Raw genomic sequence first — 25081 nt, 5'->3', positions numbered from 1 at the left:
ATTTATATCTATGTAAACCACTGAAAGGCATCATCTCATACTGCGCGGGAGATGGCAATGGTAAACCCCTCCTGTATTCTACCAAAGACAACCATAGGGCTCTGTGGGCGCCAGGAGTTGACACCGACTCGACAGAACAACTTTACCTTTAAAGTGCTTTGGGAACCTTTGTTGAAAGGTGGTATATAAATATTCGTCGTATTTGCAATGTTGGTGACCCACATTAAACCTAGATTTGAACAGTTGAGTGGACCAGTATGTGAATAACTGGACCTGTGTCCAGAAGTGTCATGAACCATATTGATCCTATGAAAGCTTTTGTCCTGGTCTTTAGAACCCAGCATTGTCACTGTTAAGTAACCTGTCTGTGGGATGGTCATTCTGGGGGAACAGGGATCTTGCAGAAGACAAACTTTGGCAACAGGAGAAGACCTGTAGGCTGTTTATGGTTTTTGGTCTCCTTGTCTATTATAGCATCTGATGGTGATTTTCATGGGCTAGCGTTTAACTTCAGGGACAAGAATTGGAAGACCGCCATTATCCATTTTATTGCTGGCTTGATTTCAGACAATACCAAAGCTTATTAGTCAACTGGTAAGACGGGATGTGTTAAACATTCTCCTGCCCCCTAACACAACCCATGCAGTTTCTTTTGGACACCTCTCCTCCCCCCTGCTCTTCTGCCTGCCTCAGTGATTGTAATTCCACTCATAACTGAACAGCCCTGAAAGATCCTTTGGCTCAACCCCCTGGTAAGGGCCAGATGCTTGATCTGCATTTCAAAGTCCAAGGAGACGACAGTGTGAAGAGTCCTGGGATGTTCCTCTCCTCCAACAGAAGATCTGTCAGGGTCTCCTTTGCCAGTGCCTCAATCCCTATGAGGAAAGGAGCATCCTGGCAAAAATGAACTTCGAAGATCTCCTTGAAGAGGCTGGAGGCTTTGGCAAATTCCAGATCATGCTCTTGCTCCTGCTTTGTCTCTCAAGGCTCATTCTTCCCTTGCATTTCTTGCTGCACAATTTCCTGGCTGCTATTCCACCCCATCACTGTGCCATCCCGCATCAGGACCAGTTTGCCAACCTCACTGATGAAGAGGTTCTGCTGATCAGCATCCCCAGGGATTCTGAAGAAGCCTTCAGCTCCTGTGAGATGTTCTCTGAGCCGCAGTTTCACCTGTTACTTAATTCTACCAGGGAGTCAGCCAATGCCACATCTGTCCAGAAGTGCCAGCATGGATGGGTCTACGACCACTCACAGTTCACTTCCACTGTAGCCACGCAGGTAAGCCTTCCTTTCAGTCTTGCAATTCTCTGAAAATGCAACTAAGGCAAGCAATGGGTTGAAGAACTGAGATGAGGAAAATGCTTATTGAAGATGGGCTGAGGCTCAGTGGCAAAGCACCTGCTTTGCACGCAGAAGGTCCCAGGTTCAAACTGTGGTGTCTTTAGCTTAAAAAAGAAGCACTGAATAGTAGATGATGGGAAAGGAAAGGCCCTCTGCCTGACACCCTGGCAAGCAGCAGGTCAGAACAGACAATATTGAGCTAACAAGACAGCTTCTTTATTGAGGATGGGCTATAGCTCAGTGATAGAACATCTGCTTAAAGTGATGACCTCTTATTTGGCAGGGGGAGAGCAGCTGTCCCTGTCCAACCCCAGCCCAGCATTTCTTCAGGGGCTGTGGCTGGTGTCCCCCTTGTGTGATCCCCTTTGGGAGAGGGAACCATCTTCTCATTCCTTTTGCTATGTAAACTGCTTTGAGAACTTTTTTTTTTGGTAGGAAAGTGGTATATACGTATTTCTAATAACAATAATCCGATGCACACAGAAGGTTCCAGGTTCAATCCTTGGAGTCTTCAGCTTAAAAAGCCTTAGGTAGTAAATGATGGAAAATGCCTCGGCCTGAGACCCCAGGAAGCTGCTGCCAGTCAGAGTAGACCATGAGGCCAGTGGCGGCTGGTGACTCCTGGGACTGTGTGGGCGCCAGGCAAGGTGGGCAGAGCCAAAGTGGGTGGTGTAGGGGTGGAGCAAAAAAACAAAACACAACAACACTAACTGCTGTGGGCATATAGAAAGTAAAAGGTAAAGTTGTGCCATTGGGTCGGTGTCGACTTCTGGAGACCACAGAGCCATGTGGTTTTCTTTGATAGAATACAGGAGGGGATTACCATTGCCTCCTCCAATGCAGTATGAGATAATGTCTTTTAGCATCTTCCTATATCACTGCTGCCTGATATAGGAATCTGGGAAACATAGCAGTGGGGATTTGAACCAGCAAGCTCTTGCTCCCTAGGCAACTTACTTCCCCACTGCGCCATTAGGTGGCTATGTCATTCCAGTGAACATACCTGTAAAAGCCTCTGCACTCAAGGACACCCATTTTCAGACAGTTATAAAAACATGCCATGAGTACATGTTTTGGCATACTTTGAAAATGTTTTGTTGGTTGTTTTTTAAAGCTTAAGAATTGTCTCTCTCTCACACACACACACAGAGAGGATGGGAATTCTCTCCCATGTGCAACACACACACAGTTCATTGGGGGGGGGGGAGAGCGAGCAACATGGTAGCTTGACCAAGGGGAGCAAATCACACACACACAACAAACAGCAAAGGGTTTACTTTCAAACAGCAAGTGTTTTACTTTCCTTGGAGGGAGACCCTCAGCCCAACAGCCAGCTTCCTGGGCTCTGCAGTTCCCTACAAATTCCAAGCGTGGGAGGAGCACAAGACTCCAGGAGACCCAATAGGGCTGGGAGGAAAGTTAACCCTTCCTTGACTCTCTGCTCCTGCCGATCTCCAAGGCCTGCCTGGAGCGCTTCAGGCTTCATTCAGCGAGGCCTATGCATAGGCCTCTCTGGAAGCCTGGCCCACCTGCCCCTTTTTACTATTTCAGAAATGCCTAACAGAGAGTTTTAAAATATGTATCGATCATTTCCCTCTCGCTTTTTACTTGTAGCCCTGAATGCCTAGAAAACCATCTGCCTGGCTCTGCAGCTTTGGTGTATTTCAAAATGCTAAAAACAAACAAAAAACCCACCCAAAAACCCTCCACAAATCAAGTTGTTATTTCCACATAGTACTAGCATGAGGGGCTTATAATGATTTCTCACATTTGCAGCTTGCTCTTTCCAGGGGCGGGAGGGGCCATGCCTATTCCACTGTCCCACACAAAGAAATTGGAGGGCTGAGTGAATGCAGAGGAGGAGGGGGGGGGATGTGGCTTGGCAGGGCCCCAGAGTGCATAACTAGGGAGGCGGGTGTAAAAAGCTTCTTAGCTACCCCTTCTCTTTTATAAATAAAACTGTCCAAATGATGATAGGAAATATCTGCAGACTGCAACTATGGGAAGATTAGATTCCCAATTTGTGAAATGATGTTTTTTAAATCATGGCAGACCTGGCGGGAAATTAGTAATTATTGCAAGTTCATGATAATAAAAGTGCAAATAAAGCATGCATTTAGCAGGAGTGGCCCTTTCATGTGGTAGGGCAAAGCGATCGCTTCAGGTACAGACCTGAGGAGAGATGCAGGGGGCTACCTACACGTTTTGTTTTGTGTCGATTAGTTCCTCAAAGGTGCCCAAACGCACACAATCTGACAATTACATAAACTTAACTCACATAATCTGAGGCTCAATGGTCTCTCAGCAAGCTCTGCTCTTAGCACACTGTCCATCCAAGAGTGAACAAAATAGCGATTGCCGCTCACTTCCTTGAGAAGACTAGAACAAGGACTGCCCCCGGCCACACTGATTGCTAGTCAGCGGCAGAGGGAGCTGTCAGTCAGTATGATGTCTTCCTGATAGGGCTATTTGCATTCAGCCCAGCTTTTGACAACAAAGGCAAGCCATGGGATTGGCTCCTGCCTTATGAACACGGTTATGTGAAACTGTTTCGTGGGCTCTTATAGGTGTTTAAGGAATTTTACTACCGGCGCCCACTATATGTCAACACTGCAAGCTTGCAAGCTACAGGCAGGGAAGTGCAGGGCTGCAGTGACTGAGTCAGCCAGACCTGAAATGCTGGCAGAGGACAGAATGGCTGGCCATTATTATTGTTTTTGGACCATTTTTATTAGATTCTTTGGATATGTTGGCCTTTTGGGGGGTGGGCATTGCCCACTCTGCCATAAGCGAAGAGCCTCCACAGCATGAGGCTATTCTCACGACTGCAGGAAAGCAGGCTAAGGGAGCCCAGCCCGCTTTCCTGTGGTTGTGGGAACTGCCGGGAGCTGTGTGGCTCTTGGCGGTTAGCCCGCTTAAGTCCTCCCCTTTAAATGAGGTTTGCGGAGCAAGTGCTCCGCTAACTCCATTTTGGTTATCATGAATCGCTCCGAGCTGTGGTGACTTGCTAGGAGACCCCTGCAAGGAGGCTAAAACAAGCCTTGGAGGTCTCTCCAGAATGCCCTGTGCCCTTGCATGGGGGATCCTGGGGCTTTCGGGGGCCAGGAGGCCCCTGAGCCTCGCAGGCCCTACTGGCTCCATGACGGAGCTGGTAATCATGTGGGTGGTCGATCCAGCTGCCCAGGGCTCTGTGTGTGCCTGTGTGCGGGGAGAGTGGGCTTGGCCCTCTCTCCCTGCCTAACCCCATCCGGCTCTCCACATTGTTTGTGTGGAGAGCATCAGCACTGAGCTAACAAGGAAGGCAGCTTCATATATTAATGTATTGCTTTTAAATTGTACTCCACTTCTGAAGTGCTTGGGGCAACTTAGGTGTGTTTCTTAGGTGATCTTCCATCTATTTATTACTCAGAACCAAAGTAGAAGTGACATGGGGATTCTGAATTCCAGGATTGGATCTCTCTCTCTCTCTCCTCCGCCCCCTATCCCTTTTCTTTCCAAAGAAGCTCGATCTCTGTGTGTGATTTGAATCTAACCCTTTGCTCCCATGCAGAATTTCCATATAAAACTGACCCCCTCTGAACAGCACAACTCTTTGTTTACATTTTCCCTCTGGGGCTAATTGCAGCTTTGGAGGGACAATTCGGATGAAGACTGTGGTACCAGGGGGATGTGGGTTTAACCTTTTGCATCTATACCAATTTCCTAATTTAAATTGCCTCCTACCAGCTACTTTTAGTCAGGATGGATAAACTTGCTGGGACAATCTGGCTCCAGTCCAAACTGGTCCTCCTGCATTTCCTTTTTAAAAAAGAAACAAGTTGTTCTGGCAAGAACTAATCTGCCTGCTTCCTTTCACTATAATCTTAATTGATAATTACCATCCTCACAAGTTAAACCACTTCAGCCTTAAATGTTCACATGTCGAGCAAGGACCTTTGAAATTTTTGCTATGCCATCTACAGGCCAGCACTTGCATTCTGAGAAGAACCTACCCACTACATTTCTGGAGACTGAGGAAAGATAAGGGTTCTTCTTGGAATGAAAGAGACCTGGCCAGCAGGTAGAGTTGTGAAAATCACATGAGCTCTCTGCATGTGTACAGAGGATAAAATCACACTAGGAAGTAGTGTAGAAGCTTGCTGCAGCATGTGTGCAGAGAATATGATATCATTGGGATATTGTGTGAACGCTTTGAACATATCTGAAGATAGAACTGGAAAAGGTGCAGAAGAGGGCAAGCAATATTATCAGACACTTAGAGCTCCTACCCTAAGAGGAAAGACTACAGCATTTGGTTTTGGTTTAGGAAAAAGGTAGCTAAGAGATGTCATGATATAGGTTTGTAAATAATATGTTGGGGACGCCCCCCCACCCACATTAGACCCAGAGATACCAACTCAGAAGTATATGGAATTCAGGCCTGTGTCTGATTTCATTTTATTAAGAAATGAATTAAATGCCTGGACTCAGGGTGAACTGACACCCAGGTCTCAACTGCTCTGTGAAGGAAGAGGCGATCCAGCATTGTATTGTGAAATGGGTACTCAAAGAAGCACAAAAGCCAGGCCAGAACAATCCAAATGTTAAAATCTAACCCAATATCAGATAATGTCTGGAAGAAGTGAGAAGCTGAGCTCTCACTTCCTCCTGCAGTGTCTATATTAATCTTTGTCAATGATTGCTCTGCTATACTCAATTGCTCCCTATAGAAATTCCACTCTAGGTAAATGCACACAAAGAAAACACCTGTAGATTAAATCCTTGTACTAACACCTTTTAATACCTTTTGGGACCAGGCTGGCAAATCTGGGAGAAGAGAAGGTGCCTATTTGCAGCTCAGAGATGCAGATTTGCTTTGGGCAATGTCCCCCCACCACCCTTCTAAGCTTACAGCTTACAGAAGATGGGATTCAGATCTCCCTGGACTGCCTGAATAATTAAAAGACAATATCCAGAAGGTAACAACAAGTTGTCACCTTTTGGGACCCAGGAAGGGTGAGGAGATTTCAAGTAGACTCTATGGGGATCAAAGGAAGATACAACTATAAAGAATGAGGCTTACTGGACAGAGATCTAGCAATCTTGTGCCTACAAGCAAGATCTGCTCATGAGCAATCCAAGGGTTTGCTGCCCAAGCCACGGGGCTAGAGGCAGGAACTCTTTCCAGGGAGAAGGGACTGTCTGTTTGTGACTTCTGCTGCACAGTAAGAAGTCAAGACTCCCCTGCAATGATACTCCCTAGCAATCTTGCCTAACAAGCATACTTGCTCAAGAGCCATCCCAGAGTTTGCTGCTAAGCTGTGGGGCAACAAGCAGGAGCTCTGTCCATGGACAGGAACTCTGTGACTTCTGCTGCGCAGTGAGAAGTCAAGACTTCCCCAGCCATGGTGCTCTGACTCTCAGCCTTGCTCTGAGCAAACTGCATGCTTGATCATCACTCTAAAAGCTCCTGTCCCCAGCCACAGCCTCGCTCCTTCAGCTGAAAGATCCACCCTTCTCAAGCCTCTGATCCTGGTAATATGCTGCCTTCACAAGCCTTGGATCCCTCTTCCCTCCTTTCTACTAATCACTGCCATCCCTCTCCTAAGCCCTCCCTCCTTCCTTCTTCTCTCTAAATGTTTTATTAGGATTTGTTAGATTATTAGATGGCTGTAATTACTGATTGCACAGACATATGTTAGTTAGGCACATTACACTACACTTTGAATCGGAAACATGTTTTTATTTTGTCCTGATGAGCAACTTTTTATAATAAAGCCCATTGAACTTTCTGTGTCTCTCTCTATCTCTGTTTGCGTGCCCAGATCCTACATAGTCACCAACTCCAAGAACCAATTCAGTTTGTGTATGATGTGACTTTGCCTCTTTCCCTCTGAGCATGTACAGAGTGCAAAACCAGGTGTAGTTCACAACAGTATGAATGATGTGGAGAGAGTGGAGAGCAAGATGTTTATTTCTCTCACACACAACACTACAACCAGGGGGCATCCCACGAAAAGGATTGCTAGGAAATTTAGGCATTTCCGAGAACAGGAAGTACCTTTTCACACATTGCACAATTAATCTAGGGAGTTCTCTGCCATGGGATGTGGTGATGGCCACCAGCTTGGATAGCTTTAAGAGGGGCTTAAACAAATTCATGGAGGGCAGGTCTATCAATAGCTACTTATCTTGGTGGCGGAGGGCTCTCTCTAGGCTCAGAGACCGGGGAGCAATTGCAGCAGAGGAGGCATGCCTTCACCTCCTTCTTGTGGGCTTCCCTGAGGCATCTGGTAGGCCACTGTGGGAATCAGGATGTTGGCCCTTGGGCCTAATCCAGCAAGGCTCTTCTTATCTTCTTATGTAATATGGAACGTCTATCTAGTTCAAATTGGCCATCTAGATACTCATGAGAAGCCTGCAAATAGGATATTTATTTATTCTATTTATTTAATACATTTGTATACTGCCCAAAATGCAAGTCTCTGGGTGGTTTACAACAATATGAAGGCAATAACCCTCCCTTCTCATTTACCTGGGGTTCAGAGGTGAACTGTCTCTGAATGTGGAGTTTCCATGGAGCTATCGTGACCATTGATTGGTTCATCTTCCATGAATCTGTCGAATCCCCTTTAAAAGCCATCTATTCCAGTGCTATCACCTTATCAATTCATCAATAATTACAAACTCTCACACTTCTCAGCACATTAACTTAGTGCTTTGTCATGCCAGGTTCAGACTCATCATTCAACCTCCTGGAAGCTGTCTGAGGGTTAATGTTTTATCCTTGGCTAACATGCCTCTTCCCAGGCAAGTCTGCAAGCCAGAGAGAGTTGAAGGAAAGAAATTAGAAAATCAAAAGAATGTTCCTGCTGATGTAATCCTGGTTCAACTACAATATTATCAGTATTTCGATTTTATATTCTGACCTTCTCTTTACAGCGGGGGCTCTCAAAGTTGGGTCCCCAGATGTTGTTGGACTACAACTGGAAATGTGGATACAACAGCTGAGTATAAAGAGGTCAACTTCAAGCAGAATCTGAAGGAGTTCTCTCTACTATTCCAGTGTATTTGCTACCAATAATCAACAATATGTAACACAGGGTTTCTTAACCTTGGGCCCCCAGATGTTGTTGGACTACAACTCCCACCATCCTCAGCCACAAAGGCCATGTCTGGGGATGGTGGGAGTTGTAGTCCAACAACATCTGAGGGCCCAAGGTTAAGAAACCCTGATGTAACCGACCTACAAATACAGACAGATGGAGAGCATGCAAAGATAGTGTGATGAGTGAGAAAGGGCAAGAGAGTTAGCGGGGAGGGAGCCTTAAAATGCTTACTTCCCTGCAGACGATCGAGGGCTCCCTCTTCAGTGGGCAGATCACCCGCCCAGACGATTACCGGCTGCTGCCAGTAGCTTGGGGGAGTCAGGGTGCCGGGATGCATCACCTGGCCCCCTGGAGTGCCCCATTGCACAGCGCAAGTACACATTATGGGGATCCCCTCTCCCCTCCCCAGAGCTAGCTGGGATCCCTGCAGTCTGCCAGCCTTGGCTGCAAGCAGATCACAGAAAGGGGGTTAGCATAGCCCTCACTCTCCTAACCTCATTCTAGAGCAGGCCTGCTCAATTTAGGCCCCCCAGCTGTTTTTGGACTACAACTCCCATAATCCCCAGCCACAGTAGCCAATAGCCAGGAATTATGGGAGTTGTAGGCCAACATCTGCAGGAGGGCCGAAGCTGAGCAGGCCTGTTCTAGAGGGTGGCTCCAGAGGCATGTTTGCTGCTGAGGTGCCGCCAGCATCGGGCCTGATCCCAGCAGTACACAAATGCAGGCAAAACTGGGCAGGGCTTCCTTAGCCTGGTTTTTGCCTGCATGTGTGAATACCTTCGAGAGCTGGCTGCCTGATCTGACTTGCATCAGTCACAATCAAGCCATCTCCAGACTCCATGGCCAAAGGCAATGGGAGCTGTAACCCAGCTGGTAGTCCAAATCCCAAGCAGAGGCGCTCTTACCCCGGGGACTTCGGAGCCAACGTCCAGGGCCTCCACACCTGCTGGGGGCCTCCAAATCCTCCTTAGTCTGTCCTGGGTGGTGCTGGCTCGCCTCTGTGCCGGGCAGCTGCTTTAGAGACAGAGCGGGGAGTGGGGAAAGAAATATGTGGAGTGGGAACATGTTAAGTTGCGTGTCGAAATGTTTCGGCTCATGCGTATTTGCATAAATATATCTATTTTATATTCTTACATCCTTGTGTGTTCAGTTGCTGCTTGTGCCCTCAAGAACCCACGAGGGTCTACACATGGGGTCGGGGGAAGGGGAGCACCGCTGGGTGGCACCCCAGCCTCCGGAACCCCCGGAAAGCAGTGAGGCCTTCCTGGGACCCCCCACCCCAAGTGACACATGATCAAAGAAACAAGGTTAACAGAGTGCTTGCTCCATTAACCTGGTTCAGCGGGAGGGTTTTTTAGGTGGGCTAGCCGCTGGGGAGCCACTGGGCTCGCCTGTGAGCCTGGTGGTTCTAACGATCACTAGAAACTGGGCTGGGCTCCCTTGGTGATCGTGGGAATAGCTCGCTTCCACTTGTTAAAAATACTGCCTGTGTCAGGGTGTGTGTATAGCGGGTGGGCTCCAAAGGCTTATACAGGTGAAACTCGGAAAATTAGAATATCGTGCAAAAGTCCATTAATTTCAGTAATGCAAATTAAAAGGTGAAACTGATATATGAGACAGACGCATTACATGCAAAGCGAGATAAGTCAAGCCTTAATTTGTTATAATTGTGATGATCATGGCATACAGCTCATGAAAACCCCAAATCCACAATCCCAGAAAATTAGAATATTACATGGAACCAAGAAGACAAGGATTGTAGAATAGAACAATATCGGACCTCTGAAAAGTATAAGCATGCATATGTATTCAGTACTTGGTTTGGGCCCCTTTTGCAGCAATTACTGCCTCAATGCGGCGTGGCATGGATGCTATCAGCCTGTGGCACTGATGAGATGTTATGGAAGACCAGGATGCTTCATTAGCGGCCTTCAGCTCTTCTGCATTGTTTGGGCTCATGTCTCTCATCCTTCTCTTGGCAATGCCCCATAGATTCTCTATGGGGTCAGGTCAGGCGAGTTTGCTGGCCAGTCAAGCACAGTACACTGTATACTTTTCGGAGGTCCGATATTGTTCTGTTCTACAATCCTTGTCTTCTTGGTTCCATGTAATATTCTAATTTTCTGGGATTGTGGATTTGGGGTTTTCATGAGCTGTACGCCATGATCATCATGATTATAACAAATTAAGGCTTGACTTATCTCGCTTTGCATGTAATGTGTCTGTCTCATATATCAGTTTCACCTTTTAATTTGCATTACTGAAATTAATGGACTTTTGCACGATATTCTAATTTTCCGAGTTTCACCTGTAGGTCCTGGTCCCAGAATTACCGAGGTGCACCTCTGTTCCCAAGTCTTGGACACAGTTAACAGGGAAATTTTAAGCTGCCAGCTGTAACATGGCTGAAATGTAGTGCCTTGCTGGAAGCTACCCCACAAGCAAGACTACTAAACATTACAAAATTCATAAAGTTACTAGTTCCCTCGAGGCTTGTGAATCTGGAGCACCATAGGATCCTCTTATACGGTGTTAAAGATTGTACCAAAGAATTGCACTTTCTATGAAATTTGTTTCAGAATTAGAAGCCCTCAGGTTGATTATAAACTTCAAGTTTTAATGTAGTTACAGAGGAGTGGAAAATTAACTATTTGTAGAGTTGCCACATTTTTCTTGGCTGAGCACCTGTGCTTTTTAACACCTTCGTTAAAGACAGAAATTCCTTTACCAGGCAAAGAGGCACAGTTATTACCCTTGCTAACTGAACAAAGAGGCGCTTTTAAAAAGTGGTGATTCTCTTATATTTAGCAGGGGGAGAGCAACTGGCCTTATCCATCCCCAGCACAGCATCCTACCAGCAGTAGTTATTGGTATCCACCTTATGTTTCTTTTTAGATTGTGAGTTATTTGGGGATGAGGAGACATCTAATATCGTTTTTGTGTAAACCACTTTATTGTAAGAACTTTTTTTAAAAAGAGAGATAAGTTTATTCAGTCATTGACCAGCAAACTTTTTTTTTAAAAGCGGCATAGAAATATTCACGCTGGTCAGCATGAAGTGCAGCATTCTGTCACCGGTATGCTCTGCCCTGGGGTGGTTGCAGACCCATAAGGTAGCCCTGACATGTTTAAGAACAGCCCTGCTGGTTCAGGCCCAAGGCCCATCTAGTCCAGCATCCTGTTTTGCACAGTGGCCCACCAGATGCCGCTGGAAGCCACAGGCAGGAGTTGAGGGCATGCCCTCTTTCCTGCTGTTACTCCCCTGCAACTGGTACTCAGAGGCATCCTGCCTTTGAGGCTGGAGGTGGCGTATAGCCCTCCGACTAGTAGCCATTTGGTTGTTGCTGTCGTCAACCACAGTTGTTGACATGGGAAGAACTGTGACGGCCCTGCTTGTGCTACTTTCCTCCCTCCCTACCCCGGTTCACTCAAATCCATCTCTCTCCCTTGACACCCTCCATCTTCTTCCCTTCTCTCCCTCTTTAGGGCAGCATATGTGTCTTAGTAATCTGTATGGTTGGGTTGGGTTGGTGCCTGTCGAGTCAGTGTCGATTCCTGGCGACCACAGAGCCCTGTGGTTTTCTTGGTTGAATACAGGAGGGGTTTACCATTGCCATCTCCCGCACAGTATGAGATGATGCCTTTCAGCACCTTCCTATATCGCTGCTGCCCGATATAGGGGAGTTTCCCATATTCTAGGAAACACACCAGCGGGGATTTGAACCAACAGCCTGCCTCCTGCTCTCTAAGCAGGTTGCTTCCCGGCTGCACCATTAGGTGACCATAGTAATCAGTATAGCAGAGGTCAAGTATAAGCGTCCAGACACATGTCCACCATACATGTTCTGTGTCACATGGGAATACCTGTGAGTTCCATGAGATCCAATCCTCTACTTGGTATTCAGTAAAATATATTTTTATTTGGATTTTAAATTTATGGTTGTGCTTCTCTGGGAAACTGACTGCTTTATAACCAGGTATATACAACACCCCTCAAGTGGAAATATGACTCCCTGCATAACACAACTGCTCATTTAGCGGTTGAGTCTACCTTACGAGTCAACAGCAGTCTGGGGACAGAGCATCCTGGAGCTGGAATGTTGTGCATCATGTCAGACAAGAACAAGAATAATTTCCATTCATAATTATCTCTTTCTCCCTCTGGTGAATCCTCCTGGAAAATAACCAGAACTTTTTTTCAATGAAGCTCTACACATTTCATTTGGCCTTGAAAAATATGCACATTTAGACACAATTAGAAGCAAAGGTCTACTCTGCTTCAATAGGAATACCTTGCAAACTCAATATTGTCCTAAGGCAGGCCTGCTCAATTTAGGCTCCCCAGCTGTTTTTAGACTACAATTCCCATAATCCCCAGCCACAGTGGCCAATAGCCAAGGATTGTGGGAGTTGTAGGCCAACATCTGCAGGAGGGCCAAAGCTGAGCAGCCCTGCCCTAAGGCATGGCCTGAAGGAATGTAATTCAGCAACCTGCTGCATTGTGTAATCCAGCAAATGTCTGGATGGGAGACTACCTGGGAACCCCATGCATGCCACCTCCTTCGAACTAGTAGAGACTACCATATTCCCTTTGCCATCAACATCTTTGAGGTTAAAGTCCTATCCCAATTGCTATATGGCACTTAAATATGTGTGTACTGTAATTTTGGGTCATTCGAAATTGTGCAATTCAATGTTTAGAAAGCCATATTTTCAGTGGCACAATGTGTTTCCAATGAAGCTTTGCTTTTGGAGGTGGGTGTAATTAAGGGTGGAGGCTAGGGTCTGGCTCCATCTTTTCAACTTCTTGCTCAAACTAACATATTTTCCAATTGGCTTGGCCTCCCTAGTATTAGCTGATGTGTTTTCAATCTGACTGGAGGAGGGCTGTAGTGGAAAAGCCCAGATTGCTTGGGTTTACTTCTGGCTTTTGCAAAAAGACCCAAGTCTGGTTCCCAGCTTTGTTAGTCTTGGGGGTAAGGTAAAGTGTGTCGTCGAGTCAGTTCTGACTCTTGACGACTACAGAGCCCTGTGGTTGTCTTTGGTAGAATGCAGGAGGGTTTTACCATTGCCTGCTCCCACGCAGTATGAGACGATGCCTTTCAGCATCTTCCTATATCGTTGCTCCCTGAATAAAGGTGTTTTCCCACCAATGGGGATTCAAACCGGCAACCTCTTGCTTGATAGTCAACATTTCCCCACTAAGCCATTAGGTGGCTTTAGTCTTGGGGGAGCTACATGTAATTTTGTGCCAGCTAGATACCTTACCAACCTTCTTGCCTTGAAACTTCAGAGATTGTTCATAATGGTGCATTTTAATGTGAGACCATTGGCTTTTCTTGAAGGCAGATAATGGAATATTCCTTTTTCTGAATGCATATGCCCTTGTGGCACAGGAGTAGCTGAGTCCTTACCAGATTCCTCTTTACAAGTATTGTCACTCGAACCACTGAACTGGTTCGGTCAAATGGACCAGACTGGCTGGTTGGTTTGACTGAACCAGTTTGGTGGCACACAGTTCAGTTCAAACTCCCATTTTTGGTTTGTGCACACCCCTAGACACGTTGCAGACCTGGAAACAGTAACAGTTTGTAGAGAACTTGCAGTAACGCTACCAACTTTACTGTGTTTATTCCCACTGATGTGAATGAGAAAGACTGTGGTAACTCGGGCACTATCGCTGGTTCTCTACTGCAGTCTGCGGCTTCTGGGTCTGCTGCAGCAGCAATGTTGCAAGTTCTAAAGGAGACAGAACAGTGCAACATCGCTATTATTATTATAGTTGTTATTGTTATTATATCATGAAACAACCTAGAATAAAAGAAAAAAAAGTACTGCTTGAAGGATTACAATCACTATAAACAACAAAACAGTATAAGGTAAGGCAGAGAAGGAAGAGACAATAAATAGCACACTAGAACAGGGGGGAAATGACTTGACTAGCAAGCCAGAGGTTGCCGGTTTGAATCCCCGCTGGTATGTTTCCCAGACTATGGGAAACACCTCTATCGGGCAGCAGTGATATAGGAAGATGCTGAAAGGCATCATCTCATACTGTGCGGGAGATGGCAATGGTAAACCCCTCCTGTCTTCTACCAAAGAGAACCACTAGGCTCTGTGGTCGCCACCAACTTGACGGCACCCATTATCTTTACCTTTGGGGCAAGGGTAGGCAACCTTGGCTCTCCAGCTGTTGTTGAGCTACATCTTCCATCATCAGCAGTCACAATACGTTGTGGCTTGGGTTGGTGGGAGTTCCAGTTCAACAACAGCTGGAGCTCTTACCTATCCCTGCAGTCGAGTATTATAAGAGCATGTTTTTATTTATTTGTCCCATTTGCTTTATTTAATGACTTTGCTTAGTTATTCATTTGGGGAAATTGCATTTGTTTTCTTTTTCATTTGTTATTCTTTTACATTATTTTCAACTCCTTTTGTTTTCATTTCCCCTTCTTCAAAAACACTAGCGGAGCAGTTACTTTGTTCAGTGTGATGAGAAATTTAAAGACCCCCACCACGCCACAGGAAACAGTTGCCCCTAAGCAGGGGACCCTCTCATCCAATAAGTCTGTGGCAGGGTGTGGGAGAGAGATCTTGCCTCCCAAATAACTGTTTTCCAGGGAGTGGAGTGTTTAAATACCCCCACAAAACCCCACAAAAACACCCTGAATGAGCTTCTGTAGTGTCCAAGGGTTAACCTAATCTGGACCTGGTTGCTGGGATAGATGACATCGGGGTCAGACTACAAACCAAACCCTATACTTGACTACAGTCTCCCACATGGGAACCAATTAAATTAAAAGTAATTAAAAGTTGACTTTTCCCTCTTTTGGGGGAGCAGGGGTTTCTTTTCTTTTTGAAGCTCTTCTGGTTGTTGTTTTTTTACAGAGAGGGTTAGTGGGGAAGGGGAGAAGGTGGTAAAGTGCCTCCCTGTCTCTCTACCCAACACCCTACTCAGCTTAAGCTGAGAAGGTGACTTGGAGGCTGGTGGGGCCTCCAAGTCACCCCCAAGGACCAGGATAAAAGATACGGTAGGGACAGTAATTTTAGTCAGTTTGCATTAGCTTATTCTCCATCCCCCTCACCCACCCCGGTGTTGCCTGGGTGTCTTAATAAGGCTGTTTTTCTATTGTTCCCCATTTGTGCCAATTCATGTCCCATTATAACTATAAAGCCTTTTGAGTTTTAATACTGTTTTATGAGAGCTCAGTGGGGAAAGGTGGTCCCTCAGTCACATGCCTCCCAAGCCCTAGGCCGAAGGAGCCACAATTTTCTAATATCCCCCACCCCACCAAGTGATCACTTTACAGTTTCAGGTCTTTGATGAAACTGTGAGGGAGACTGGGTATCCTGTTCGACCCAGTCTGGTATACCCTCGGGGGAAGGGGTCATAAAAAACCTTCCTGGGTTGTGAACAGGTGGTGGCAGCAATATACAGGAGGATCTAGTTACTCACAGATTCGGCATCTGCAGTTTCGACCATCTTCAGTTGAGTAATTGGCACCTGACCTGAGGAAAAAATGGCCAAACAAATGGCAAAACAGAACTTCCCATAAGTGAGATGGCAGGCCAAGTGGGCACCATACTTCTGCCTTTGGTAGTTGGTAAAGAGATGTTTAATTTCCCCCGGGGTAGGAGGACTCCTCAGTAGTCCTCACGTTTTTGGGGGCCATTTTTTTTCCATTTTCCCCTCATGTTCTCCTCTATGTGAGGAAAAAATGGCAAAAAGAAAGAAAAAAACAGAGTTAAATCCATGGATCGGAGGCAGCCAGAAATGACTGTGGAGGTCATTTCTGGCCACCATTTTGTGAATCAGAGCCATTTTATGGCTCTTTTCTTTTTTTAAGGGTCTAAAAATCATGATTTTTTGCAGAGGGGAAAGAGATTTTGGCACTTTTGGGGGGGCATTGCTGGAGACAGTGCTGGAGTCCCTCTGACCACCGTAGGGCACTTTATTTCACACACACACCCCATTTGGGCCCATTTTTATCATGCTTTCCCAGCCTCCAGGAACCTAATCCCCATGATTACATTGACTTCAATGATATGGTATTCACGATTTCTTTATGTGCGGCTATGTCAGGGAACAGAACCCACACCAATGTCAAGGTTTCCCTATACCAGTCAGGGGCCCACCCAGAAGGTTCTGGGGATGGGGTGGGGGGGTCTGAACACCCCCCCCCACAGCTTCAGATGAATAATGAATGAGTTACAAATTGTGAATGGGGGCATTCATTCATTTGTTCTGAGCTCTGGTTATTCATTTCAGAACAAATGAACTTTGAACCAAATGATCCATTTGATCCCTCTTTTCACTTGTGCACATCCAACACACCAGCATTCTGTTACAATAGTCTTTGCTATTATAAAGAGAAGTGTTGTTGTTTTTTAGAATGCAGCCCTGGGGATCTGACAGCACTCTGATTGGCCTAGTAAACTACTGGCAGATGTACTTAAATGCTGACATAGGTATTTCAATTAGTCATCGTTTTGCATCAGTTGAGAACTTTGTATAACCATAATAGACACATGTATTTATTTATTTATTTATTTGATTTGATTTGATTTGATTTCTATATCGCCCTTCCAAAAATGGCTCAGGCGGTTTACAAAGAGAAATAATAAATAAATAAGATGCCTCCCTGTCCCTGAAGGGCTCACAAACTAAAAATAAATATAAGATAGACACCGGCAACAGTCACTGGAGGTACTGTGCTGGGGGTGGATAGGGCCAGTTACTCTCCCCCTGCGAAATAAAAGAGAATTACCATGTTAAAAGGTGCCTCTTTGCCAAGTTAGCAGGGTGTTGGTATACACCCTTTCTCTGAAAGATGGTGGGAAAAATATGTCAAATGTTGCCTGCCAGGTACCCACTAAAAGCATAGGAAGCCAGCCAGAAAGAAAGAGGGCAAGGCAACTCCGTACCTATATGGTTATATACAAGGAACAAGCCTAGTATTTATGGCAGGCAATAGCCAGTAGCGGCTCAACCTAATGAGGCAGGGGGGTGCCTAAAAAGGCACAGTCGCCTCTGGTTCCCGGCAGCTCTAGTTGCTCCTTTCTCTCCCATTCTGCCCTGCCTTGGTGGTAATGAGAGCCATGCTTCCATGCAGCTCTACCTGGCAAATGAGCAGCCTGCAGCACAGCTCTCATTAATGCCATGGCAGGACAGAATGGGAGAGAAAGAAGCAACAGGAGCTGCCAGGAACCAGAGGCACCTGTGCCTCATTTGACACCCCCCCCCCCACCCCGCCTTGTTAGGATGAGCCCCTATTGGCAATAGCTTAGGATAGGCTGCCTGAAAGCAACTTGAAAGTAGGAGATAACTTCATTCCACGTCTGACTCTGGCTCTTCTGTTCCAGTGGGATTTGATCTGTGAGCAACGAGGCCTGAACCAAGCCACGGCCACCTTCTTCTTCATTGGTGTCATGATTGGGGCTGTGATCTTTGGCTACCTGTCGGACAGGTAATTTTGTTGAACTCTCTCTTTGTTTTAGATTTTAGTATTGCCATATTCACCTGAATACAAGATTACTTTGAATTTAAGACAAACCCTTTAAACAAGAGGGGTTGTTCTACCTTCTTTTACCCAAAAGGAAGAGGGCTCTGAACTTAAGATGACCTCCTGATTTCTAACATGAAAGAAATTGGGGGAAACCCTAGTCTTGGATTCAAGTAAATATAATATCACTGCATGAAAGACATGTTTCCTTTTTTGAATGCAATAGTATCTACTATTTCTTTTTCTATTTCTACTATTACTACAAATATAATGCTGTTCAAAAGAATTTCTCAAGGCGATTTACACAGAAAAAGTAAATAAATAAGTTTCTTATGTCACATGCAGCAGAACTTCCCATAAGTGAGATGGCAAGCCACATGGGCACCGTACTTCTGCCTTTGGTAGTTGGTAAAGAGATGTTTAATTTGCCCCAGAGGACTCCTCCGTAACCCTCCATCATTTTGCAGAGGAAAATATGGGTACTCTTGTGGACTTGGAATATTCTAATTTCCACACCAAGGATCACAGCTTGAGATCTTCCCCCACATCATTACATGCGGCTGAAGGTTCTTCTCCACCTGTGGGTCATTTCTTCTGCAGTTGCCTGTCCTCTGGTGGCTTCTGAAGCAGGGTGTGAGCCACCACCACAGGCATCAGGGGGCCCACAAGCAGGGAGGAAGGTCTGAGAAGGAAACTGCTGAGCCACCAGCTTAGTGGCCAATGGGTGGGAGGCCCAGAAGGATGCTAATGCTAGTTGGACCATATAATCCCAGGTGTCACCACACCTGGGCTGGTGAGCAGAGGGTCTGGTCCAGGATCTTACCCCTTCACACTTTAAGGAGGCTCGTAGAGTGACCCAGGGGGGAGAAGGACCCAGGAGATGCCCTGCAGCAGGAGATTGTTGAATGGTAAACCAGCAGTGGAAGGAAGTCCCCAAGCTCAGGAGAGGACCAGCATTCCTCTTTGTAGCCTGTCAACAACGAGGGTCCTGGATGAGGCAGAAAGGGGACCATGAAGTGATGAGCTCCAAAGAACATCTGGTAGCTTATATGGGGTGAAGTAGAACCACGGCCTGCGCCTATACAAATAAGCACTAGAGGGAGCAGCTACTGCTTCTGGCTCTCTTGCTTCATAGAAAACCTCCCCCGGGTGGTTGATGTAGAATTATCTCCATATAAGAGGCCCATTTTGTCCAGTACTCGTACGACGAGTGTACAGTGCACACAAGTACAGATCTATGCAAAAGTACAGTCATTCACACATTGAGCTGGGTCTCATGATCAGTGAGACCCAGTTTGGGGCGCTGAGCAGGGAGAGCGGGCTAAGCTAAGTCTGCCCGCACACGAGCATGGCTGGAGCCCTGGGCGGCCAGATCAGCCGGCCACACGAGGGGGGACCGTGGGGCCGATTGGCCCGTGCAAGCTCCAGCATGACCTGCGTGAGCACGCAGGGCATGCTGGAGAGACCCCCAGAGCCAGGAGGCGGCTTTTCGCCTCCTCTCCAGGGGTCTCCTCGTGAGTAGCCACGCCACGGCTACTCATGAGGAAAAAAAACGAGTTTGCGGAGTGCTCACTCTGCAAACCTGTTTTTAGGAGCGGGCTACTTAGGCGGGTTAACCGCCTGGGAGCCACTGGGCTCACCTGCGAGCCCGGTGGCTCCCACGATCAGGCAAAATCGGGCTAGGCTCTCCTAGCCCGATTTTGCCTGATTGTGAGAATAGCCCCATTATGTTGCACACAGGTACAGATTCCTATCTGTTCCATGCATTTGAAGGGCCCATATCCAGGTTCACTTTTACAGTGAACACAGGTACTGTCATTCACACAAACACATGTATGAGCGAGCGCGTGGGGCATTCTGTAGAGACCCCCAACACCAGGAGGCTTGTTTTAACCTCCTGGCGAGGGTCTCCTCGTGTGTTGCCGCAGAATGGAGCTGTGTCGCAGCAGCACATGAGCAACTAAACAGGGTTAGCGGAGTGCTCGCTCCGCTTACCTCGTTTAAGGGGAGGGGTAGTTTCGGTAGTTTGCTGCGTGGCTCCCGTGGCAGCAGATGGCCAGGAGGAATCGGGCTAGCCTCCCTTAGGCCAATTTCTCCTGGTCGTGGGAATAGCTTCAATGTCTGAATGGGGTAGGATGACACCTGGAATCTGTTTGTCTAAATAGGCATTTTGTGGGATGGATGGGAAACTGTGCATTGGCGTTTTGTGGGATTGCTGCTTTCCCCTCAGGTGTTTCTTCTTTTCTGTGTTTCTTTTGGAACAAAAATCAGATAGAGGCCAACTCCTCTGAAAGGGCCAATTCCTCATGTGACATAAAATAGGAATCTGGGGGCAAGCTTGGACTCATATCCATGGCTGCAAAAACAGCAGTTTCTCTGTGGTCTGACAGGTTTAGCACAGTTCCGGGCACAGCCTGTTTCAGGGCTGCTTTAATGTTGAACTCTACTCTATGCTGGTCAAAGAACATAATAAAGGCTGATTGACTGACAGGTTTGGCCGGAAGACCATGCTCCTAGTGTCCTATGTCTGCTCCCTCATCTTGGGGATGGTGAGTGCTGCCTCTGTTACCTACAGTATGCTGGCGATCACACGGACCCTGACCGGGATGGCTCTCTGTGGGCTCTCCCTCATCGTACTGCCTCTGGGTAAGCAAAATGGAATTTCACGGTCGGCATGTTGAGAGACCGCAGAGTAGAGGCAGAAGCCTTGGCAGGAGATAAGTACCAGGAACCTGAGTGTATCCCAGTTCCACTACACATGTTTGTTGGAACCTAGAATCCAGCAAGGCATTGGCCATCCTAAAAATCTCTGCCTTTTTTCTTCAAAAAAGGATAAAAGCCTCTAGTCCACATGGTCTGGAAATGTATGGGCAATGTCTGAAACACCTGAGACACCTCATGAGTGCTGAACAGGATGATGACTCTGATCCCCTGTATCCTTTTCCGAAGCTGCAACACATATCCTGAGACATCTTTGGAGAGTGGGTTGAACCAGGATGTATGCATCACCATCTGAATACATGTTAAATTCTTCACAAGACCAGTTCAGTGTTTATATTTTAAAAAAGCACTGAAAAAGTCAGTATCTGTTGACTTGAGTACATCAAAAATAGCCGTGGCTTAACCATAGTACTCTGTTATGTTACTTTCAGGACATTTTCCACATGTTTATTATGATTATTATCATTACTACTATTTTTCATAAAGGTGTCAAGAAGATCCTTTAAGTGACCGAGACAACACAAAATAATTTTTCTGAAACACACTTTGCAATACTAAAAAGTGACCGGCAGAAAAAGATAAAAAGGATCTATAGCTCAGTGTTAGTACATATACATATTGTATATGCATGTACATATTATATAACAGTGTATATTGTGTGTGTGTGTGTGTGTGTGTGTGTGTGTGTACATTTTATTTATATGCCACCCTTCCTAAAGTGGCTCAGGGTGGTTTACATTAAAATCAAAAATCAAAAACACATAATAAAACAATTTTTAAAAAACCAAAACATTTAACCAGATTAAAAATTTAAAAACTATAAAAGCTAAACTAAAAAGATGGGTCTTTAAGGCTCTCCTGAAGGCCTCCAGGGAAGACAATCCTTTTATATCCATGGGGAGCGCATCCCACAACCTAGGGGTGACAACTGAGAAGGCTCGATCCCAGTCTGCCCACAGATTTATTTATTTATTTATTTATTTATGCATTTTTATGCTGCCTTTTGTTAAAAAATAGCCCCAAGGCGGTTTGATGAATCGGTGGTACCCGAAGACAGAGAAGGCCCGATCCCAAGTTGCCACAAGATGAACTGGTGGCACCTGACGATGGACCCCTCCTGATGACCTTAATGAGCGGTGGGGATCTTAATGAGCGGTGGGGGATCTTAATGAGCGATGAGGATCAAAATGAGCGGTGGGGATGAACTGGTGGTACCCAATGACAGAGAAGGTTCAGTCCCAAGGCCCTGCTGAGAAGGCCTGATCCCAAGTTGCCACCAGATGAACTGGTGTCACCCAAAGACAGACCCCTCCTGATGATCTTAATGAGCAGTGGGGATCTTGTAGATAAAGGCGTTCTCTTGGGTAACCCAGACTAAGCTATTCAGGGCTTTAAAGGTAATAACCAGCACTTTGTACTTTGTCTGGAAACACAGAGGCAGCCAGTGCAACTGTTGAAGAACAGGCATAATGTGGTGTCTCTGGGATACCCCAGAGACCAATCTGGCTGCCACATTTTTAACTAGCTGAAGTTTCCGAACTACGTACAAAGGCAGCCCTACATGGAGCACACTGCAGTAGTCCAGCCTGGAGATTACCATCTGGTGTACCACTGTTTTCAGGTCATTCTCCTCAAGGAAAGGATGGAGTTGTCAAATCAGTTGCAGCTACACTTTGGGTGGGTTGAGACATCATGAAGAACCACAACTTCTACCTAAGGTTTACGTAACAAACTTTCATTGGCAACACAGACCATCTCTAAATATTTTGCCATCTTGTGATACGTTCAGGTCCAGGTCCCATCCCTTCTCCTTCCCTCCCATGATCTGGGCTTGCCTGTTTCTCTGTGAGAGCGCTGCGAAGATCGAACTGCTCAACAAACCAAAACTTAATCACAGTTGTGGGTTCAATCACAATTGTGGGTTCAGAAGTCAAGCATGACCATGGTTAGAACAAACCAACCAACTTCAAACATTGGGTTCAAATAGTGGTTTGGCTGCCCCAAATGAACCATGGTTCTTTGACTGGTTCAGACATGCAAACTAACTGCACTCAAACAAAACAAAATATGGTTCTGTGTGATGTCTGAATCTGCCCATTGTGTGTTTAAAGTAATGCTTACACATATTGGGTGTTAGGAAAATAGGAAGCTGCCATATACTGAGTCAGACCATAGGTCCATCTAGCTCAGTATTGTCTACCTAGATTGGCAGTGGCTTCTCCGAGGTTGCAGGCAGGAATCTCTCTCAGCCCTATCCTGGAGATGCCAGGGAGGGAATTTGGAACCTAGATGCTCTTCCGACAGTGGCTCCATTCCCGAAAGGGAATATCTTACAAAGCTCACACATCAAGTCTCCCATTCATATGCAACCAGGGTGGACCCTGCTTAGCTAAGGGGATAAGTCATGCTTGCTACCACAAGACCAGCTCTCCTCTGTGTGTATTTGTAAGGAAGAGTGAGGACCCTTTAGCAAAGCAAACGTAACATGGAGTTTCGTTTCAGAGAAACCATACACAATAAGGACTGGAGTTTCTAAGCTAAATTGCAATGAGAAAAATGGAACTAAGTTTTATTTGTAAGATACTTTTTTCCCCAAATGAACAAGCCTACAGACTTTACTGGCTATTTGGGAGGAGAAAGAAAAGAGAGAAGTGAAGATAAGAATGTTGGAGCACAAAACCAGCAGAGAGAGCAGTGTCCTAACCAGTTTTTTAAATCAACTTTAAAAATCAAAATTTAAAAAGGCCTGAGTGAACAAAAAAGTCTTTACCTGGCATCTAAAAGAACAAAGTGATGAAGCCAGGCAACCCTCACTGGGGAGGCAATTCCATAAATGGGGTGCAACCACTGAAAAGGCCCTCTCTCCAGTAGCCACCCGCCTCACCTCATTTGGCAGAGACACTCACGAGCAGGGCCTCCCAAGAAGATCTTAAGGTCTAGGTTGGGACATATGGGGCAAGGCAATCCATATATCTCGGGTAACCCAGTCCCAAGCCATTTAGGGCTTTAAAGGTTAAAACCAGCCGTTGAATTGGGCCCAGAAACGGACTGGGAGCCACTGCAGCTGGCGAAGCCCTGGCGTTATATGCTCGGAATGTCCAGTCCCAGTTAATAATCTTGCAGCCCTGTTTTGTACCAGCTGCAGTTTCCGGACCTTTTCCAGAGGCAGCCCCACATACAATGCATTGCAGTTATCTAAGCGAGAGGTTACCAGTGCATTAAACACACCACAGGATCTCAATCTGGCCTATTCAGGCTGTCGTGGTGAAAGTGGTGGGTGTGGATCCTTGCTGAGCTCTGCTTCTATGTTCCAGGTGTGGAATGGGTGGACATACAGCATCGCACCCTGTCTGGGATCTTAACCAGCATCTTTTGGAGTTTGGGGAATATGCTTCTTGCTCTGATTGGTTATCTGGTGCGGGACTGGCGCTGGCTGCTCTTTGCCGTCACCTTGCCTTGTGTCTTGGGCATCGTCTCCATGTGGTGAGTGAAAAGTAACACTGTGTGCTTGTGTATTACCAGGGGCAACATCATACAAACATTTTAGGCTATGGCACAAAAGCCAACGTGCTGGCTTCTGGCCCTTTCATGGGAACACAGGGAGCTGCCTTATGTAGGCTAAGCTGCAGCACAATGTTCCATCAGAGCAATGTTCTGTCAGCCTCAGAATGTTGCATCTGTGCCATTCATGCAAGAGTGGTCCTATTATTAATAATTCCCATTATTTCCAAGGGGGTTACTCTTATGTGACTCCATCAGCAATTCTTGTCCATATGCAAATTGCGCACTTGTGCAGATTGGCTAAACACAAGATTCCAGGGCTGATGGACCATTGCCCTTTATGTCAGCCTTTGTCAACCACTGAGTCCATCTAGCTCAGCAACTCTAGCTCTGGAAGCAGCTCTCCAGGGTGTCAGGCAGATAGGAGTCTTTCCCAGCCTTACCTGGAGATGCCAGAGATTGAGGCTGGGGATGTCTGCATGGAAAGCAGTTGTTCTGTCACTGAGCTACAGCCCCATCCCTGAGAATCAGCCCATCATGAGAAGGTGATGATGAGTCAGGGCTTCTGACAGCCACGGGGGTGGGGGTGGGGTAGAGGGAACGATGCCTGAGTGGTGCAACAGTGATGCCGCTGCCCTAAAAATGGGGTGGACACAGCTAAGAACAAGGATGCTGATACTAAAGGGAGACACAGCTCTGTTGCCTAGGTAACAGGGATCCATTCTACCTCCCAGGGTATGTGGCTTGGGTGTCTCATAAAATGGGGAAGAGGGGAGAGTTATTATGCAACCGGACAGTACACATTTCAAGGCCAGTGAGGCTAGGGCCTTCAGAGCACTCTCTGGGGATGAGGTGGAGGATGAGGTGGACACAAGCATGCAGAAAGAGAAGAGGACTTAGATATGAGGCACTGTCAGTAGCAGC

At 46.4% G+C, this 25081-nt stretch overlaps 1 protein-coding gene across 1 annotated transcript in view; it reads left to right on the top strand.

The window, feature by feature from the left end:
- Positions 1–763: 763 nt before the first annotated feature.
- Positions 764–25081, top strand: part of LOC128352397 (solute carrier family 22 member 7-like) — a 42490-nt gene continuing 18172 nt past the window's right edge. Inside the window, 5 exon segments of the mRNA XM_053312964.1 lie at positions 764–797; positions 800–1281; positions 17796–17899; positions 20427–20581; positions 23971–24139. Coding sequence (XP_053168939.1) covers positions 764–797; positions 800–1281; positions 17796–17899; positions 20427–20581; positions 23971–24139 — 944 coding nt within the window.

Source organism: Hemicordylus capensis, chromosome 1, assembly GCF_027244095.1.
Source record: "Hemicordylus capensis ecotype Gifberg chromosome 1, rHemCap1.1.pri, whole genome shotgun sequence".
Lineage (NCBI taxonomy): Eukaryota > Metazoa > Chordata > Lepidosauria > Squamata > Cordylidae > Hemicordylus > Hemicordylus capensis.
This window is presented reverse-complemented; position numbering and strand designations above follow the sequence as displayed.